Below are 17,441 nucleotides of genomic sequence, written 5' to 3'. Positions count from 1 at the left end.
CGTGCTGTGTATCAGTGACCGTGCGATCGAGGACGGAGCGGTTTGGCTCCTGCTCCTCGTGCTGTGTATCAGTGACCGTGCGATCGAGGACGGAGCGGTTTGGCTCCCACTCCCCGTGCTGTGTATCAGTGACCGTGCGATCGAGGACGGAGCGGTTTGGTTCCTGCTCCCCGTGCTGTGTATCAGTGACCGTGCGATCGAGGACGGAGCGGTTTGGCTCCTGCTCCCCGTGCTGTGTATCAGTGACCGTGCGATCGAGGACGGAGCGGTTTGGCTCCTGCTCCCCGTGCTGTGTATCAGTGACCGTGCGATCGAGGACGGAGCGGTTTGGCTCCCGCTCCCCGTGCTGTGTATCAGTGACCGTGCGATCGAGGACGGAGCGGTTTGGCTCCCACTCCCCGTGCTGTGTATCAGTGACCGTGCGATCGAGGACGGGGCGGTTTGGTTCCTGCCTGTCGTGCTGTGTATCAGTGACCGTGCGATCGAGGACGGAGCGGTTTGGCTCCCACTCCCCGTGCTGTGTATCAGTGACCGTGCGATCGAGGACGGAGCGGTTTGGCTCCTGCTCCCCGTGCTGTGTATCAGTGACCGTGCGATCGAGGACGGAGCGGTTTGGCTCCCACTCCCCATGCTGTGTATCAGTGACCGTGCGATCGAGGACGGAGCGGTTTGGTTCCCACTCCCCGTGCTGTGTATCAGTGACCGTGCGATCGAGGACGGAGCGGTTTGGCTCCCACTTCCCGTGCTGTGTATCAGTGACCGTGCGATCGAGGACGGAGCGGTTTGGCTCCCACTCCCCGTGCTGTGTATCAGTGACCGTGCGATCGAGGACGGAGCGGTTTGGTTCCTGCTCCCCGTGCTGTGTATCAGTGACCGTGCGATCGAGGACGGAGCGGTTTGGCTCCGCCTCCCCGTGCTGTGTATCAGTGACCGTGCGATCGAGGACGGAGCGGTTTGGTTCCTGCCTGTCGTGCTGTGTATCAGTGACCGTGCGATCGAGGACGGAGCGGTTTGGCTCCTGCTCCCCGTGCTGTGTATCAGTGACCGTGCGATCGAGGACGGAGCGGTTTGGTTCCTGCCTGTCGTGCTGTGTATCAGTGACCGTGCGATCGAGGACGGAGCGGTTTGGTTCCCACTCCTCGTGCTGTGTATCAGTGACCGTGCGATCGAGGACGGAGCGGTTTGGCTCCCACTCCCCGTGCTGTGTATCAGTGACCGTGCGATCGAGGATGGGGCGGTTTGGCTCCTGCTCCCCGTGCTGTGTATCAGTGACCGTGCGATCGAGGACGGAGCGGTTTGGCTCCCACTCCCCGTGCTGTGTATCAGTGACCGTGCGATCGAGGACGGAGCGGTTTGGCTCCCACTCCCCTTGCTGTGTATCAGTGACCGTGCGATCGAGGACGGAGCGGTTTGGCTCCCACTCCCCGTGCTGTGTATCAGTGACCGTGCGATCGAGGACGGAGCGGTTTGGCTCCTGCTCCTCGTGCTGTGTATCAGTGACCGTGCGATCGAGGACGGGGCGGTTTGTGAATCAGCGCAGAAAAGGACACGCTCACTGTTCTTTGCAGAATAAAAAAATACAGTAGCCCCCCGTTATACCGCGCTCCGCAATACCGCAGTTCGCGATATACCGCGGGGGGGCTTATGGACCCCAACTGTCAGTTGTGTCAATTTCAGCGGCCGGCTCACTTTGATCCGGAGAGGGAAGCTGCTCTCTCACTGAAACAATCAGCCGGCCGCTGAAATTGACACTGCCGGCTGCTCTCTCCCTCCAATCAGAAACATTAAAACTTAAAAGTTGGGTTGGAGGGAGAGAGCAGCCGGCAGTGTCAATTTCAGCGGCCGGCTGATTGTTTCAGTGAGAGAGCAGCTTCCCTCTCCGGATCAAAGTGAGCCGGCCGCTGAAATTGACACTGGTTTAATTAGATCCACGATGGGGGTTTTAAATTTATTTAAAAATCTATGCTAGCGCTTCCCATTGTGAGTCTACGGGGGTCTGACTTCTCCCCCCGCCCCCCGTAGACTCTCAATGGGAAGCGCTAGCATAGATTTTAAAATAAATTTAAAACCCCCATCGTGGATATCCGCGGCTCGGGTGGCTGTCTTGGACCCCAACACCCGCGTTATAAAGGGGGACTACTGTACTACAGTGACGCCAACGGATGCGAACCCGGGTTTGAAATGATGCTAACCTGGGGCTACTGGGTGGCGCAGTGGTTAGCAATGCTGCCTGACAGGAGAGAGGGAAGGAAACCGAGGCCAAGGAGGGAGGGAAGGAAGCGAGGGAGGGAGGGGTGCCGAGGAGGGAGAGAGGCCCCGGGGAGGGGGCGGGGAAAAGAGGGAGGGAGCGAGGCCGAGGGTGGAACCGAGATGGGAGGGAGCGAGGCCGGTGGAGGGGGGGGGGGGGAAGGAAGCGAGGGAGGGGAGCCGACGAGGGAGTGAGGCGAGAGCGGCTGGAATTGATCCAAGAGGATTTGGGGGAGTTACAGAAATGGGGAGCAGCTGACACTGTGAGTGAAAGAGCGCCGAACCCTGACCAACATGAGCAGAGCGAGGGGAATGTCGTGGTAACACTCTACCTGAAAGCATGAATGCAGTAAACCACACGGGGGGTGTTTTTCTTGTCGTAGATATCGGTGGTTTCGGGATAGAATATCTGGAAAGGAAGCAGGAGGTTGAAGACAGCTTTCCCACAAGGTGCTCCGGGTCATGAATATTTTGCCTTTGCATTTCTGCCGGCCACAACATCAGGACGTCCCCACGTGTATCACGGCTCTGAAGCCCTCCTGGAGGGTAGTGACTGGGCTGACGTAGGGAGCACACCGAGTATTTTAACGGAAACTGCTGCTTGGAGACATACAGATGCTAACGGAGCCGCGTCTTCGCAACAGGAGCATATGACAGTCAGAGATGGTGGAATACCCACTTGTTGCTGAGCTACAGACCTGGAATCCCCTATCGGACAGCACGTTGGGGTCACCCTCCCCACGAGGTTATAGCTGGCTTTGCCGCCTGCCCAGAGAACAACTGGAGATGGGCTTTACATGCTGGGTTAGCCAATTTCCCAAAAAAACAGACGCACCCGCAGGGCGTCTTGTAGACGGTGCATGCGGCTGTGCGTCGGGGGTGGGGGGAGCGAATGTCGGTGGTGAGCGTGTCGATCGAGCGGGGCTGCTTTGTCCTGGATGGGGGGGGGGGGGGGGGGGGAGTGAATGTCGGTGGGTAGCGTGTCGATCGAGCGGGGCTGCTTTGTCCTGGATGGGGGGTGGGTGGAGGGAGTGAATGTCGGTGGGTAGCGTGTCGATCGAGCGGGGCTGCTTTGTCCTGGATGGGGGGTTGGAGGGAGTGAATGTCGGTGGGTAGCGTGTCGATCGAGCGGGGCTGCTTTGTCCTGGATGGAGGGGTTGGAGGGAGTGAATGTCGGTGGGTAGCGTGTCGATCGAGCGGGGCTGCTGTGTCCTGGATGGAGGGGTTGGAGGGAGTGAATGTCGGTGGGTAGTGTGTCGATCGAGCGGGGCTGCTGTGTCCTGGATGGGGGGGGTGGAGGGAGTGAATGTCGGTGGTTAGCGTGTCGATCGAGCGGGGCTGCTTTGTCCTGGATGGGGGGGGGGGGGGGGGGGGGGGGTGGAGGGAGTGAATGTCGGTGGTTAGCGTGTCGATCGAGCGGGGCTGCTTTGTCCTGGATGGGGGGGGGTGGAGGGAGTGAATGTCGGTGGTCAGCGTGTCGATCGAGCGGGGCTGCTTTGTCCTGGATGGTGTCGAGCTTCTCGAGTGTTGTCGGGAGCCGCGCTCATCCAGGCAAGTGGAGAGTCTCCCATCGCGCCATTCGTCAGCCCCGAGCCTGGATATTGTCCAGGTCTTGCTGCATTGGAAACACGGACTGATTCATTATCCGAGGAGTCGCGAATGGTGCTGAACATTGTGCAGTCATCCGCAAACATCCCCACCTGATCTTATGATGGAAGGGATGAAGCAGCTGAAGATGGTTGGGGCAGCCGGTGTATTTCCACCAGCGAGTTGAAGTCGGACTTACTTGGGCAACGCAACTTGGCCAGGTGCGAAGGAATCCCTCAGACTCGATGCTGGCAGGCCAGCTACACTGGGGTCTCATTCCTGCACCCAATTTCCTAACGTCTCCCTCGCGTAGCATGTACCCAAAATGCCCGCCTGCCCATAAAATCTGGGATCCGGCAAGCTCGGTCAGTAACCCGGCCACTTTTTAAAGAGATTTACGTGCAGAACCGCGATAGGCATTCCAAAGATACGGAGAGAAATATGAAGGAAATACTGTACCGATGGGAGGGCGATCTTGTCCATCGCGTTGAGCCAATGGTTGATATTGTCCGTGTGCCTGAAGTTCAGCCCAGTCGCCTGCACAAAGACACGAGTTGATCAGCTATTACGACACTGCTGTAAAAGCCATTTTGTCTGTACCGCGTTGTCCTCTGCATTCCTGTCCTGCTGCCTATCTTCCGGTTGCTACACCCTCTGGGATTTCTGTTTAAACGGGCGGGTGAGTGTTCAAATGCCGCCGTGGAACATTGAATCAATTTGAAAAGGCGATCGGATTGCTGTCTGAAACTGGCTCACCCTGGCGACCCTCATCCGCTCCGGCCCGCGTGACTACCGGAGCAATGTGGCTGACCGCAATTCGGGAAAGTGGCCCCTCAGTCGCGTCACCAGCTCATCGGGCAACCTTGGCCAACGAGTGCCAGCACCAGCCACACCCCGGAAATTAATTTCTTTTTTAAAAAACATCCCGTTGTTGGCAGTTAGAGTGACGATGGGACTGCCCCCTGACATAGGGGAGGACTGGTTTACAAGCTGCTGCCCTGTTGCAGGGTCTCTCGGAGGCTCCACTCGAGATGCAGTTATTGACACCGAATTGAAGACAGGTTTCTGATCCCCTGCAGCCTGGCACATTTGAGAATCATTCGGCGCTTTAACCACGCAGGTACCATTGCGTGCTGCGCCCCACGGAGAGGCAGACCGTCGCCTGTGACCGCCAAGTTGAGCTTGCTGACTGAATAATCTAAAGCATTGGGGGGGGACGGTCAGTTTTATATGAATTAGGAGTAAGGCCACTCGGCCCCTCGAGTCTGCTCCGCCATCCGATCTGATTGCAACCCCAACTCCACATTCCCCCCCCCCCCCCCACTTCCAATTACCCCCTAATAACTTTCACCCTTCCCCCCCCCCCCCTCGTTAATCCAGAATCTCTCCGGCTTGGCCTTAAAAAAAAAATTCTGCTTCCTCCGCCTCGCGAGGGAGAAAGTTCCAGAAACTCACCGACCCTCTTAAGAGAAAATATTTCTCTTTTTTTTGTTTTTACAGCACAGGAACAGGCCCTTCGGCCCTCCAAGCCCGTGCCGACCATGCTGCCCGTCTAAACTAAAACCTTCTACACTTCCTGGGTCCGTATCCCTCTATTCCCATCCTATTCATGTATTTGTCAAGATGCCCCTTAAACGTCACTATCGTCCCTGCTTCCACCACCTCCTCCGGCAGCGAGTTCCAGGCACCCACTACCCTCTGGCATCCACTACACTTGCCTCGTACATCTCCTCTAAACCTTGCCCCTCGCACCTTAAACCTATGCCCCCTAGTAACTGACCCCTCTACCCTGGGGAAAAGCCTCTGACTATCCACTCTGTCTATGCCCCTCATAATTTTGTAGACCTCTATCAGGTCGCCCCTCAACCTCCGTTGTTCCAGTGAGAACAAACCATGTTTATTCAACCTCTCCTCATAGCTAATGCCCTCCATACCAGGCAACATCCTGGTAAATCTCTTCTGCACCCTCTCTAAAGCCTCCACATCCTTCTGGTAGTGTGGCGACCAGAATTGAACATTATACTCCTCATCTCCGTTTGAAACGGGCGACCCCCTTATTTTGAAACAGTGACCCCCGAGTTCTAGATTCTCCCACGGGAGCAAACATCCTCTCCACATCGACCCCGTCAATAACCCCCCTCAGGATCTTAAAGGTTTTGATCGAGTCGCCTCTCACTCTTCTAAACTCCAGAGGAGACAAGCCTGACCTCTCCGACCTCTCCTCATGGACAACCCGCCCGTTCCTGGTGTCAGTCTGGGAAACCTTCTCGGAAAAGCCTCCGACACCTTTCCTTCTTTAAGGAGACCCACTCCGTCCACAATACTCCAGATCTGGTCTCACCAACCGAAGCCAACTTTGGTACTCAATCCCCCTCACAATAAACAATCACATTTAGTCCACTTTCCTAACTAACGCTCGGGTCAGTTGATTTAGACCATTAGACATAGGAGCAGAATTAGGCCACTCGGCCCATCGAGTCTGCTCCGCCATTCGATCATGTCTGATATTTTCTCATCCCCATTCTCCTGCCTTCTCCCCATAATCCCTGATCCCCCTTATTAATCAAGAACCTATCGAAATGAAAATGAAAATCGCTTATTGTCACGAGTAGGCTTCAATGAAGTTACTGTGAAAAGCCCCTAGTCGCCACATTCCGGCGCCTGTCCGAGGAGGCTGGTACGGGAATCGAACAGTGCTGCTGGCCTGCTTGGTCTGCTTTAAAAGCCAGCGATTTAACTCAGTGAGCTAAACCAGTGAGTGATGATTTACTGACGCTCCCTTAGACCCAACTGTCCCTGTGTTGGTGTGGGGCATTTTATAGACCCTCCCTTGGACCCAGATCTGTCCCTGAGCGGGTGAGGGGCGATTTACTGACGCTCCCTGGAAAACAGCAGAGGCTCCATCAACAGTGCTGGGCTGCGGCGGGGGGGTAAAAACTTGTGATGCCTCCTGCAGTCCATCAGCCCACCGTGCTGCCCTATCCATCTCTGTCTTAAAGACACTCAGTGATTTGGCCACCGCAGCCTTCTGCGGCAAAGAGTTCCACAGATTCACCAGCCTCTGGCTGAAGAAATTCCTCACGCTGGCTTTATCGAATCCCGTCTTGTACCTAACCAGGCTTCCACAACACCGCTACGGTGCTACAGTTTATAAATACCAGGCGGACCTGGCACTGAAATGCTCCAACCCGAGACAGTACCCATTCGAACACAGGCTGGGGGGTAGATCCCATCAATGAGGTTTCTCCTTTTTCTTTAAAATCGGAGGGAGGCAATGTTCTCTCGGGCAACACAAATCTCTGCCCAGCGAAGGACAACGTGCACCCGTCCAGGGACTGAGAATTCACCGTACCTTGTACCTCAGCAGCTCCCCATCGTAGATCTTCCTCTGTGGGACAACGTCAGGGGCAAAGCGATGGCCCAGTTTCGCCAGAGTCACTCCATTCCTCAGGCTCTCCTCCAGGTCGGTGGTCGGCGGCAGCTCCTCAGCCAAGCAGGCCTCCATCCACCTAAAATTAAATTGGCACAAAGAGAGCATAAACCCAGGTGGTTAGCGGAACCGAGGAACAACTGCACTGGCGACCACCCACAGCAAATAATAATAATCTTTACTCGTGTCAGTAGGCTTACATTAACACTGCAATGAAGTTACTGTGAAAAGCCCCTAGTCGCCACATTCTGGCGCCTGTTCGGGTACACAGAGGGAGAATTCAGAATGTCCAATTCACCTGACAAGGACATCTTTGGACTGTGGGTGGATACCGGAGCACCCAGAGGAAATGAAATAAAAATGGCTTATTGTCACGAGTAGGCTGCAATGAAGTTACTGTGGAAAGCCCCTAGTCGCCACATTCCGGCACCTGTTCGGGGAGGCTGGTACGGGAATCGAACCGTGCTGCTGGCCTATGCAGACACGGGGAGACGTGCAGACTCCACACAGTCACCCAAGCCAGGAATCGAACCCGGGTCCCTGGCACTGTGAGGCAACAGTGTTAACCCACTGTGCTGCCGTGATGGGGCAGCAGGGTAGCATGGTGGTTAGCATAAATGCTTCACAGCTCCAGGGTCCCAGGTTCGATTCCCGGCTGGGTCACTGTCTGTGTGGAGTCTGCACGTCCTCCCCCTGTGTGCGTGGATTTCCTCCGGGTGCTCCGGTTTCCTCCCACAGTCCAAAGATGTGCGGGTTAGGTGGATTGGCCATGCTAAATTGCCCGTAGTGTCCGAATAAAAGTAAGGTTAAGGGGGGTTGTTGGGTTACGGGTATAGGGTGGATACGTGGGTTTGAGTAGGGTGATCATGGCTCGGCACAACATTGAGGGCCGAAGGGCCTGTTCTGTGCTGTACTGTTCTATGTTCTATGGGGAAGGTGATCGAACACTCCCGTTAACCACTCAGCATTTTCCTCAGCTCACACTGCACATTGTTGGATTTTACCAATGTGCAGTGGGGGTGGGTGGGTTGGGGGGGGGGGGTGCCCTCACCGGCAAATGAGGCAGGCGGAAGGAATCGAGGACGAGATTAACCCTGCCAACTCCACCCGGTCCTGAAATCAGGTTCGGCATCCACAAGCGTGCAGCCTTCATCAGGTTCAAATTACAAAGTTGGGCTCAGGACCAATCGCAGTGTTTAATCTCTTTACTTTTTCGGGGGGGGGGGGGGGGGATGATGCCTTAACCAGCATTGGTGAACAAAAAAAAAAACCCACAGACGATCAGTCATTTTTAAATCATTCATGCGAACACTTTTCAGGGGATGATCCCTTAACCAGCATTGGTGAACAAAAAAAAACACAGATGATCTCTTGCCCCCCCCCTTGAAAACAGCCCCTCGCATATTGCCCAGTCACGTTACCACCGCACACCACCACCTCCGCCGCATCAGCCATTAGATCCAGATTCAGCCCCTTCTTAAACAAATACGTGGAAGAGAGGAGGGGGGCTGGAATTATTTGTATATCCACTGAGAAGGCCATTCGGACCAGCATGCAACAGAATGAGGAATCGTAAAAAGGACAAGTAGCTGTATTCCCGCGACAAGTGGAACTTGTTCAAGGATCAGGTACTGCGTGTCTTTGATATGTATGTCCCTGTCAGGCAGGGAAGAGATGGTCGAGTGAGGGAACCATGGTTGACAAGAGAGGTTGAATGTCTTGTTAAGAGGAAGAAGGAGACTTATGTAAGGCTGAAGAAACAAGGTTCAGACAGGGCGCTGGAGGGATACAAGATAGCCAGGAGGGAACTGAAGAAAGGGATTAGGAGAGCTAAGAGAGGGCATGAAAAATCTTTGGTGGGTAGGATCAAGGAAACCCCAAGGCCTTTTACACATACGTGAGAAATATGAGAATGACTAGAGTGAGAGTAGGTCCGATTAAGGACAGTAGCGGGAGATTGTGTATTGAGTCTGAAGAGATAGGAGAGGTCTTGAACAAGTATTTTTCTTCAGTATTTACAAATGAGAGGGGCCATATTGTTGGAGAGGACAGCGTGAAGCAGACTGATAAGCTTGAGGAGATACTCGTCAGAAAGGAAGATGTGTTGCGCATTTTGAAAAACTTGAGGATAGACAAGTCCCCCGGGCCTGACGGGATATATCCAAGGATTCTATGGGAAGCAAGAAATGAAATTGCAGAGCCGTTGGCAATGATCTTTTCGTCCTCGCTGTCAACAGGGGTGGTACCAGAGGATTGGAGAGTGGCGAATGTCGTGCCCCTGTTCAAAAAAGGGAATAGGGATAACCCTGGGAATTACAGGCCAGTTAGTCTTACTTCGGTGGTAGGCAAAGTAATGGAAAGGGTACTGAGGGATAGGATTTCTGAGCATCTGGAAAGGCATTGCCTGATTAGGGATAGTCAGCACGGATTTGTGAGGGGTAGGTCTTGCCTTACAAGTCTTATTGAATTCTTTGAGGAGGTGACCAAGCATGTGGATGAAGGTAAAGCAGTGGATGTAGTGTACATGGATTTTAGTAAGGCATTTGATAAGGTTCCCCATGGTAGGCTTATGCAGAAAGTAAGGAGGCATGGGATAGTGGGAAATTTGGCCAGTTGGATAACAAACTGGCTAACCGATAGAAGACAGAGAGTTGTGGTGGATGGCAAATATTCAGCCTGGAGCCCAGTTATCAGTGGCGTACCGCAGGGATCAGTTCTGGGTCCTCTGCTGTTTGTGATTTTCATTAACGACTTGGATGAGGGAGTTGAAGGGTGGGTCAGTAAATTTGCAGATGATACGAAGATTGGTGGAGTTGTGGATAGTGAGGAGGGCTGTTGTCGGCTTCAAAGAGACATAGATAGAATGCAGAGCTGGGCTGAGAAGTGGCAGATGGAGTTTAACCCTGACAAGTGTGAGGTTGTCCATTTTGGAAGGACAAATCTGAATGCGGAATACAGGGTTAATGGTAGGGTTCTTGGCAATGTGGAGGAGCAGAGAGATCTTGGGGTCTATGTTCATTGTTCTTTGAAAGTTGCCACTCAAGTGGATAGAGCTGTGAAGAAGGCCTATGGTGTGCTAGCGTTCATTAGCAGAGGGATTGAATTTAAGAGCCGTGAGGTGATGATGCAGCTGTACAAAACCTTGGTCAGGCCACATTTGGAGTACTGTGTGCAGTTCTGGTCACCTCATTTTAGGAAGGATGTGGAAGCTTTGGAAAAGGTGCAGAGGAGATTTACCAGGATGTTGCCTGGAATGGAGAGTAGGTCATACGAGGAAAGATTGAGGGTGCTGGGCCTTTTCTCATTGGAACGGAGAAGGATGAGGGGCGACTTGATAGAGGTTTATAAGATGATCAGGGGAATAGATAGAGTAGATAGTCAGAGACTTTTTCCCCGGGTGGAACACACCATTACAAGGGGACATAAATTTAAGATAAATGGTGGAAGATATAGAGGGGATGTCAGAGGTAGGTTCTTTACCCAGAGAGTAGTGGGGGCATGGAATGCACTGCCTGTGGTAGTAGTTGAGTCGGAAAATTTATGGACCTTCAAACGGCTATTGGATAGGTACTTGGATTAGGGTAGAATAAGGGAGTGTAGGTTAACTTCTTAAGGGCAGCACGGTAGCATTGTGGATAGCACAATTGCTTCACAGCTCCAGGGTCCCAAGTTCGATTTCGACTTGGGTCACTGTCTGTGTGGAGTCTGCACATCCTCCCCGTGACTGCGTGGGTTTCCTCCGGGTGCTCCAGTTTCCTCCCACAGTCCAAAGATGTGCAGGTTGGGTGGATTGGCCATGACAAATTGTCCAAAATTCTATGATTAACCTAGGACAAAAGTTCGGCGCAACATCGTGGGCCGAAGGGCCTGTTCTGTGCTGTATTTCTCTATTCTATTCTATTCGACTACTTTCAGCATCAAGGACGATCCAAAAGCTGCTTCAGAACCTTTTTTAAGCTTTCTCCAGCCCAGGGACGGGATTGGAATCCACGCCTGGCAACACAGAGGCGGGATTGCTATCTCAGTGCCATGGGCAGGCACTTTCATCCACATGGATGCTGGGCGGGACCATCCGGCACCGCAGGGTAGGCTTGTGACCCTCACGTCCGCCACCCACCACCTCGCTCGCAATTCAAAGAAGATTTCAGCCACCGACCCCGCCGTCCATTACTCTCGCCCGCTTTGTGACGCGCGTGACGGCCAAAGAACCCCCCCGGCCCCGGGAACCCAACTCACCGCTTCGCCTCCTCCAAGTGACAGAGGTACTCGTAGGCGATGTTCTGCCGTCTGCGTTCGTCCATCTGCTCTGCTGTGAGACGCTCGCTCCCCAGAGCATCTGTCAAAGGGCAAGGGTCACAAAATGCTCAGGCCAACAGAAATAGAAAGACAATCCCGTAACGCTGAGCGATAAAAAACTCACTACGGCATGTATACCGGGGCAGCACGGTAGCATGGTGGTTAGCATAAATGCTTCACAGCACCAGGGTCCCAGGTTCGATTCCCGGCTGGGTCACTGTCTGTGCGGAGTCTGCACGTCCTCCCCGTGTGTGCGTGGGTTTCCTCCGGGTGCTCCGGTTTCCTCCCACAGTCACAAAGATGTGCGGGTTAGGTGGATTGGCCGTGCTAAATTGCCCGTAGTGTCCTAAAAAGTAAGGTTAAGGGCGGGGGGGGTTGTTGGGTTACGGGTATAGGGTGGATACGTGGGTTTGAGTAGGGTGATCATTGCTCGGCACAACATCGAGGGCCGAAGGGCATGTTCTGTGCTGTACTGTTCTACGTTCTATGTATACAATTGGGGGGGGGGGGGGAGATAAAGTCTTGCATTTATATACCACCTCCCTCCTCCACATACCCTAACGCTTTACAACAAATGGAGCACTTTATGAAGCGTGGTCACTGTTAGAAGTGGTCACTGCTCACAGAAAGCTCGCACAAACGGCAATGCGATCATGACGCAGACCATCCGTCTCTGATGTTGGTCAGACGTAACCAAGGACACTGGGGAGAACTCTGCTTTTCCCTCGGGGGGAGGGGGGGGGTTTGGCGGGATCTTTCGCGAGAGGGAACGCGCAGCCTTGGTTTGAAGTTTCACCCGAGGAAGACGACACCTCCAGCGGCCCAGTTTTGTTGCCCATCCCTAACTGCCCCTGAACTCACGGAGCCGACTCAACCATTTCAGAGGCAATTAAGAGTTGCTGTAGGGGCCTGGAGTCACATGTAGGCCAGACCGGGTAAGGACGGCAGATTTCCTTCCCTAATGGACATTCGTGAACCAGATGGGTTTTTACGACAATCGTTTCAATCCAGATGTTTATTGATTTCAGATTTCAACATCTGCCGTGGTGGGATTTGAACCCAGAGCCCCAGAGCATTAGCCTGAATTACTAATCCAGTGACAATACCCCCCCCCTATACATTGGTGGGCGGCACGGCAGCACAGTGGTTAGCACTGCTGCTTCGCAGCTCCAGGGTCCCGGGTTCGATTCCCGGCTTGGGTCACCGCCTGTGCGGAGTCTGCACGTTCTCCCCCGTGTCTGCGTGGGTTTCCTCCGGGTGCTCCGGAGGAAGACAGACATAGAACAGTACAGCACAGAACAGGCCCTTCGGCCCTCGATGTTGTGCCGAGCAATGATCACCCTACTCAAACCCACGTATCCACCCTATACCCGTAACCCAACAACCCCCCCCCCCCCCCCCCCCCCCTAACCTTACCTTTTAGGACACAAAGGGCAATTTAGCATGGCCAATCCACCTAACCCGCACATCTTTGGACTGTGGGAGGAAACCGGAGCACCCGGAGGAAACCCACGCACACACGGGGAGGACGTGCAGACTCCGCACAGACAGTGACCCAGCCGGGAATCGAACCTGGGACCCTGGAGCTGTGAAGCATTTATGCTAACCACCATGCTATCCTTCTGACATTCTGAACTCTCCCTCTGTGTACCCGAACAGGCGCCGGAATGTGGCGACTAGGGGCTTTTCACAATAGCTTCAATGCAGTGTTAATGTCAGCCGACTTGTGACAATAATAAAGATGACGATTACACGCTTGATCGGGTATATAATTGGCTGGAAAGTGATTGGGACTGTGAACTTGCAAACACAAGTCTGCCTTTCTATTTCTTCCTTCCCCCTCGTCACGCGTCTCGACACTCACCTCGGCTTCTCCATCTGGGGCAGGCAGCCACATTCCCAGTGTCAAAGAGGCCACTCCCGAGTTTACTATATATCGATGCTTGCCCGCCCCCCCCCCCCCCCCCCCCCACCCCCACCCCCTCCCGAGCTTCGATATCCCCCAGGCAAACAAGAACAAGTTCCCTGTGTCTGAAAGCACCGTGCTGACTGAGACGGGGCAGAGTGCGTCCCGGCTAGGGTTCAAGATTTTAAGCTTAAAAAAAACGAAGAGCAGGAAAAGTTCTGAAAGGGTTCAGTGTTCCTTCGGGCACAGGCCTCTGGGGAAACCAAGACGGGACTGCCGAAACGAACGGGATTCGAAGCGGGGGCACTAATGAGCGAGAGAGAAAAAATTAATACAAGGTCGAACGAACCACCTCAACGAATCACTCCTTACCCCCCGGGGGAGGGGGCAGGGCGACGTTCAAAATACGATTACTGGAAAAAGCAGAGTTAGAATCTAATTTCACTGAACGGTGCCCTATTCAGGCCGAGAGCCAATGTTGACACACTGGGAGGGGGCTTGTGAAAAAAGATAATCAGACATTTCATAGCCTCTCTTTTCTTTTTAGAAAAACAATCTACAGCGACAATCAGCTGTATTGTACTGGAGACGTACATAATTTTAAAAATAGGCTTGGAGAATGGTTTTAACCTTCAGTCCACACCTTAACGAAAAAATCACAGGCGAATAGTCAGCCAGCACGTGGGAGGTTTTCACAGATTATCAGAGGGGGGCACGCCTCAAATCGCGCGCGGTTTTTCGCCGCTGCAATTTCAAATCGCCGCAGGTTTTAAATTTCCCGCCTGGCCCGCAATTGGGAACAGGAGGAGGCCGTTCAGCCCTCCAAGCTTATCCTGTGCAGCTCAATCAGATCACGGGCGACTTGTATCGTGACTGTCTCCCCATTCTCGGTTTGGCAACCCTCCCCACCCACCCCCCTGGTTCTACCGTCTGGTTTAGCTCACTGGGCTAAATCGCTGGCTTTTAAAAGCAGACCAAGGCAGGCCAGCAGCACGGTTCGATTCTTGTACCAGCCTCCCCCGAACAGGCGCCGGAATGTGGCGACTAGGGGCTTTTCACAGTAACTTCATCGAAGCCGACTCGTGACAATAAGCAATTTTCATTTCATTTTTTCACACTCCCTCCCTGGAAGCAGAGAAGATGGTTTCTCTCTCTGGAACCTATCGAATCCTTGAAACATCTGAAACCCGTCAAGTAGATCACCCCCTTAACCTTCCACGCTCGAGGGAGTACTCTTTTGTTTCATCATACAACCACCGCCTGCGTTTATAATAGGCATCGATGTTAACTGGATCGTCACGAGGGCAGCACAAGTGGCTTCACAGCGCCAGGGTCCTGGGTTTGATTCCCGGCTTGGGGGTCACTGTCTGTGCGGAATCTGCACGTTCTCCCCGTGTCAGCGTGGGTTTCCTCCGGGTGCTCCGGTTTCCTCCCACAGTCCAAAGACGTGCAGGTTAGGTGGATTGGCCGTGATCAATTGCCCTTAGTGATCAAAAAGGTGAGGAGGGGTTTTGGGTTACGGGGATAGGGTGGAAGTGAGGGCTTAAGCAGACTCGATGGGCTGAATGGCCTCCTTCTGAACTGTATGTTCTACGAGTACAGTAAGAAGTCTTACAACACCAGGTTAAAGTCCAACAGGTTTGCTTCAAACACTAGCTTTCGGAGCACTGCTCCTTCCTCAGGTGAATCAGCAGCACTCCGAAAGCTCGTGTTTGAAACAAACCTGTTGGACTCTAACCTGGTGTTGTAAGACTTCTTACTGTGCTCACCCCAGACCAACGCTGGCATCTCCACATCATGTTCTACGAGTGTCACAAGTAGGCTTACATTAACACTGCAATGAAGTTACTGTGAAAATCCCCTCGTCGCCACACTCCGGCGCCTGTTCGGGTACAGGGAGGGAGAATTCAAAATGTGCAATTCACCTAACAGCACATCTTTCGGGACTTGTGGGAAGAAACCGGAGCACCCGGAGGAAACCCACACAGACACGGGGAGAACGTGCAGACTCCGCAGTCACCCAATCCAGGAATCAAACCGGGGTCCCAGGCGCTGTGAAGCAACAGTGCTAACCACTATGCTACCGTGACCCACCCCACTAACTTGTCAAGCTCCCGTCACGAAGATGCGACGCGTAGAAGGGACGGGTTGAGCTCCGTAAAAGTAAGTAGAAGCTGCGATTTATCCTCACGTCCACAAGTCAGCGCGCCTCCGACTGAGCGGCGCTCCCTCGAGTGGGGTGGGGGGGGGGGAAGACAGGGTCGGTCAGTGTGAACTGGGGAGCTCAGGAACGGGCGACGCTCCGACAGGGCGACCGGTGACGCACGAGACCAGGAGAGCAACAGCTGCCGTCGGCCGAGCCTACGATCCTGCCGTCAGAGCCGGACCATTCAGCCCCTCGGATCGATCGTCCGCTCAGCCCGTCTCAACTCACCCCCACCCCCTACACTTCAAAGGTGCTGGAAAGTCACGAGAAAGAGTGAGTCGCAGAGCTTTTAACAGCACGTCTAGGGGGAGGGAAACGAAGAGGTCCTTTGGTCCATTGAAAGGACTGCGGGCGGAAAGGGAGCGTCGGCAATCCGCGAGAGGAAAACGGACACGTAATTCGAGGGGGAGAAATCCACGGGATGTGTGTTGGGGGGGGGGTAAAGGAGCAAATTGACTGATCGGCGCAGTCCTCCCAACGGGCCAGCACAGGCAGAAGGGGCCAAACAGCCACCTTCGAACGTCACCGGGGAGGACTTTCACCTCCAGATTCCCATCCTGGGGATCAATCCAGCAAAGATAGGTCTGGAAAAGATCAAATAGTCCGGGGGGGGGGGGGGAATCTCCAGTTGCCAACCCTTGGTGACGTCATTCCGGGAGCTCCCGGGGCAGAGATAGAGGCGGCTCCCGGGCAGTCCGGGAGAGTTGGTTTCAGGACGGCACTCGTTCGCCGGTCTTGCTGGCACCGAATTCGAGGTCGCCGGTAAACCCATGCTCATTATTATTATTATTATTAACATTAACGGCTTGTAGGAGATGGAAAGGAGGGGGGGGGGGGGATTATTTTTTTTTTTTCCCGCTCTTTTCGACTCACGGTCCCGGCCGCTGGCGTCCGCTTGGCTCTCCATGGTGCTCCGGTGAGGACACCCGACTCCGCCGCTCCTCAACCGGTTTTTTTATCCCCGGTCACCGCCGCTGCCGCTCTGGGAAAAGCCCGCCACACAAATCAAACTCAACGGGCATGAGCGCGGGGGCCGCCGGGAGCTGGAGTCCAGTCAGGCGGCGCCGACTACAATTCCCGGCGTGCCCGGCGCGACGCGCCTGCGCTCTGGGGTGGAGGGAGGGGGAGGGGACCGGAAGTCCGTCACCGTCGCGGGGGGAAACTACATCTCCCGGAGGGACGTGCGGCAGTGCAGAAGGCGGGGCCGGCAGGCAGCGCGCTGATTGGTCCGCCACCCGGATGGCCGTCATGATGCCGGGTGGAGGCGGGGCCCCGTTGCCAGGGAGATGGAGAGGACGCAGCCTCCACTCAGACCCATGCCCAAGGAGGTAAGAGGGTGGGGAAGGAGAGGGGAAGGAGGGAGTGCTGGGGGGTGGGTGGGTAAGGTGTGCTAGGGTGGGTAAGGGGTGCTGGGGGGGGTAAGGGGTGCTGGGGGGTGGGTGGGTAAGGGGTGCTGGGGGGGTAAGGGGTGCTGGGGGGGTAAGGGGTGCTGGGGGTGGTGGGTAAGGGGTGGTGGGTAAGGGGTGCTGGGGGTGGTAAGGGGTGCTGGGGGTGGTGGGTAAGGGGTGGTGGGTAAGGGGTGCTGGGGGGGTAAGGGGTGCTGGGGGTGGTGGGTAAGGGGGGGGGGGTAAGGGGTGCTGGGGGGGTAAGGGGTGCTGGGGGTGGGTAAGGGGTGCTGGGGTGTGGGTAAGGGTGCTGGGGGGGGTAAGGGGTGCTGGGGGGGGGTAAGGGGTGCTGGGGGGGGGTAAGGGGTGCTGGGGGGGGTAAGG

The 17,441-nt window shown here is 54.7% G+C and overlaps 1 protein-coding gene across 1 annotated transcript in view; it reads right to left on the bottom strand.

Annotated features, from left to right (window-relative positions):
* LOC119958590 (ras GTPase-activating-like protein IQGAP1) overlaps positions 1-16,683 on the bottom strand; it is a 91,322-nt gene extending 74,639 nt beyond the window's left edge. Inside the window, 5 exon segments of the mRNA XM_038787070.1 lie at positions 2,580-2,656; positions 4,294-4,371; positions 7,187-7,343; positions 11,501-11,600; positions 16,546-16,683. Of these exon segments, the coding sequence (XP_038642998.1) occupies positions 2,580-2,656; positions 4,294-4,371; positions 7,187-7,343; positions 11,501-11,600; positions 16,546-16,579 (446 nt within the window). The 5' untranslated portion in view covers positions 16,580-16,683.
* Between the last annotated feature and the right edge of the window lie 758 nt (positions 16,684-17,441).

This window comes from Scyliorhinus canicula, chromosome 30 (genome assembly GCF_902713615.1).
Source record: "Scyliorhinus canicula chromosome 30, sScyCan1.1, whole genome shotgun sequence".
NCBI classification, from domain to species: domain Eukaryota; kingdom Metazoa; phylum Chordata; class Chondrichthyes; order Carcharhiniformes; family Scyliorhinidae; genus Scyliorhinus; species Scyliorhinus canicula.
This window is presented reverse-complemented; position numbering and strand designations above follow the sequence as displayed.